Raw genomic sequence first — 3,694 nt, 5'->3', positions numbered from 1 at the left:
AGGGAGGGGAGCACTACACACTGGGGTCTGTTGGGGGGAAATAGGGGAGGGACGGTGGGGGGTAGAGAACTGGGGAGAGATAGCATGGGGAGAAATGCCAGATATTGGTGATGGGGAGGAAGGCAGCAAATCACACTGCTACATGTGTACCTATGCAACAATCTTGCATGTTCTTCACATGTACCCCAAAACCTAAAATGCAATAAAATAAATTTAAAAAAAAGAAAAAGAAGAAAAAAAGTATAGCCAGGTATGATAAAGTCAAAGTGAACAGTAATTTGAAATGCAGCTGACAGTTTCAACTCAAGCACAATAAATATGGATAAGAAATATGTGATAGTGTCAATTGGAAAATAAGCATCAGATACTTTTGAGTAGGAGCCCACTGACCTGGTTTGATTACTCCCAACCTCACTTTTGTGAGCAGCTGCATCCCAAAGAGCTCAGTAAAAAGAGGTCTTTGTGAGAAGCAGGTAGCTTAGCCTAGACCTATAGGCCCTAGAACTATGAGCCTTTTTTTTCCTAGTAGAGTTGGGGGTCTCGCTATGTTGCCCAACCTGGTTTCAAACTTCTGGCCTCAAGCAATCCTCCTGCCTTGACCTCCCAAAGTGCTGGGATTACAAACGTGAGCCACTGCACCCGACTAGTTACATTTGAATGAAAAATGAAAAGTACCCAAAGCAGAGGAATGCTTGTGATATCATTTTAACTTGTCTGTTTCTGGAAATCTGTTAATATTTTAAAACCCTACATGTACTATATGTAGATTTACTTACGTATATAGAGATGTGCTTACCTGAACTAATTTAAACATTTCATCTTGGAGCATTTGCCTAATGGAATCAGAACAATCTGGTAACTGATCCCTGCATTCATTTCTCTGGGTCTTCTGAGGTGTTGGAACAGGTGTTTGTGAAGCAACATTGACTCCATTTGATATCAGAGGTGGAAGTGAGGAAGATTTGTCTTTATATGTAGAAATCTGTGCACTATGTAGAAAGCATTTAAATAAAAAACATGCATTAATTGACAAAAAACAAACTGAACATGATTTGAATAGTTTGATCCCACTTTTGTCTTCCAATAGAAAGGTTATTCTGGTAGTTTTCTGGAAATTTAAGCCTTAAAGCCTTTCTCTCTAGTGCCTGTCGGCCACCACACACATTTGTCATCAGCTCAATTTTCATCTTTCTTAAGGGACTGTGTAGTCAGTGACGGATCCCTTCACATGTTGTTGCATACCCAAGAGCTGACATTTATTTTTACTTGCCTGGTCCCTGTGGACATCTGAATTTGAGACCTGTGCAATCATTCTGATTAGCTGTACAGACTTCATAATTTGTAATTTGGCTCAGGATTATGTTTTTGACTAAAATTAATGATTCAGCATGTTAAGAAAACTAGGGAAAAAATGGGTTAAAAAAGTTAATTCTAGGATAAGTAGAGAAAACTGTTTGTCATCATTAAATGTGAAACAACATTATGGTGAACATTTAATTTCCAAGCAAATCTCAGAGTTTAAATGTATAATAAAGCCTAACATAAAATGCTTATTTACAAATAAAAATTAAAGATGAATGCAAGGTCTTGGGGTTTTTTTTTTAAACAAAATGACTGTTGGGGGATGATTCCTCAAACATAGCAGATATTCAACGTTTTCTACGGTTTATAAACTACGCAAGGGAGCAGGCAATTATCAGATTCAAATAGATCACTGTTTCTAAAAAAGAAAAAAAACTTATTAAATTTCATATAGACTTATTTAGGTTTACACTCAATCTCATTCGGCAATAATATTTGCCTTTTATTGAGTATCTAACATGCTCAATTAAAAAAACTTTATTTGGCAAATTCACAAAAATAGGCATTACAACTGATCTGCCTTTTCTTTTTTTGCCAAAGTGAAAGCTTTGAGTGTTGCTCCTAGAGAATCATGTTTCTCACAGCTGCTGCTAGCCTCCACTGTCCCCAGCTTTCTTAGTTGGGTGATAAGTGAGTCAGCTGCCCAGTGACAGGGATCTCAAGTCGAAAGAGTGAGCTGGGACCAAAGGAGGTTCAGGAGGCACCCTGTGGGGGCTGGGTCCCTGAAGTGTGATGGAAGGGGGCATGAGTTTCAGGCTGGCTCCTCTTCAGGCATTCCTAGTAAAGCCACAAGGGGCTCCGGGGCTATAGGGGTCTCCTTGGGCACAAGATGGGTACATTCATGCTTGTACAAGTCACTGGCACTCAAGAAAGCCTTGGGACAGTAGGGGCAGGTGTAGTGATTCACTGAGTTGTAGGTACAGCTGGGTTTGCACAACCTAGCCCAGTCTCGGAAGCTCTTGCCAAACTGAGTGCAGGGGAAGGGCTGGATCTGGGTGAGACCACTCATGCAGACACAGTAACATTTCGTGAAGAAGGTCTCCTTGCACAGAGCTGCCCATTTTAAAACAACTTTATTAGGCTTTGCTTTTTACAGGTCTCAAGGAGATCAATTCTAACTACGTAAAATTTTTCTGAGGTAAAGCTGTGCTATATTTTCCTCCTATTTTGGCAAGATTTCTAAACACTAAGCACTCTGTTCAATCTCTGTAAGAGACATTCAAAAGAACTGGTTGAATCTGTTCTATGAGAGAATTAAAAGCATTTCAAACACTGTAAGAAATCAGTTAGAAGATGAAAATGACCAACAACTTCATATTTCAAAAATATATAATTACTTTTTTTCAGAAAACACCATTCTAACATAGTTCCTATATAACTTTAAAATAAAATTGCTAGTGGAAACCCAGTAATGAAAGATATCAGATATGTGTGCTTATGCTGCTCTTTCAATGCTTTATGTTGCTTTCATTTATATTCTTAGTTTTTAGTCAAAAATGTAGCAATTGTTTCAAAAATTGTACAGTCGACATATTTTCACTCTGATTTATTTATATAACACAACAATTTTTAAAAAGTATAGCAGGCAAAACTTCTTACCTAGAAATTTCTGAACTTGTATCTACTTGCATTGATTGAAGAGTGGTATGATCAGGAAGTGAAAAGCCTTCAATCATACTATCAATAAAAATTAACAGGTGATTAGGAGGCAAGATATTCTTTGCATTATCTAAGGTATGAGTGATCTATGCTCAGCCATCTGAGAGTCTAAACATCCTCTAATATTCTATAATGTTTAGCTCATAATCACAATCTGTTTACATTTGTCTCCATAGCAATTAGAAAGAGATCTAAGCAAAAGCAAAAAAAATATGTCTGGATGACTTAAAACACCGCTTAAACACTGCTGATTGCTCAGCAATAAATACAACAGAATCCAAAATGAGGGGACATGAGGTTAGCCAAGACCCAAATTTCACCTATAAAAGAGGAAGACACGTTGCTCAGCACACTAGAGCCCACTGTCACATTTGAAACTATAAAGAGGCCAGGCAGAGTGGCTCACACCTGTAGTAATCCTAGCACTGTGTGAGTCCAAGGCAGGGGATCTCTTGAGCTCAGGAGTTTGAGACCAGACTGGGCAACATGGCAAAATCCCATCTCTACAAAAAATACAAAAAAAATTAGCTAGGCATGGTGGTGCACACCTGCAGTCCAAACTACTGAAGAGGCAGAGGCAGGAGGATGGCTTGATCATGGGAGGCAGAGGTTGCAGTGAACCAAGATTGCATCACTGCACTCTACCCTGGGCAACAGAGCAAGACTCTGTTTG

General features: G+C 38.8%; 1 protein-coding gene across 1 annotated transcript in view; it reads right to left on the bottom strand.

The window, feature by feature from the left end:
* The window catches only part of CPLANE1 (ciliogenesis and planar polarity effector 1), a 160,689-nt gene that overhangs the window by 82,940 nt on the left and 74,055 nt on the right, over nt 1–3,694 (bottom strand). Inside the window, exons 31-32 of the mRNA XM_037745599.1 lie at nt 2,962–3,039; nt 797–989 (exon numbers count right to left, since the gene is read on the bottom strand). Of these exons, the coding sequence (XP_037601527.1) occupies nt 797–989; nt 2,962–3,039 (271 nt within the window). The remainder of the gene's footprint in view (nt 1–796; nt 990–2,961; nt 3,040–3,694) is intronic.

The sequence above is a fragment of the Cebus imitator genome, unplaced genomic scaffold (assembly GCF_001604975.1).
Source record: "Cebus imitator isolate Cc_AM_T3 unplaced genomic scaffold, Cebus_imitator-1.0 Scaffold205, whole genome shotgun sequence".
Classification (NCBI taxonomy): Eukaryota; Metazoa; Chordata; class Mammalia; order Primates; family Cebidae; genus Cebus; species Cebus imitator.
The sequence above is the reverse complement of the archived record's forward strand: the minus strand, read 5'-3'. Positions and strand labels throughout refer to the sequence as shown.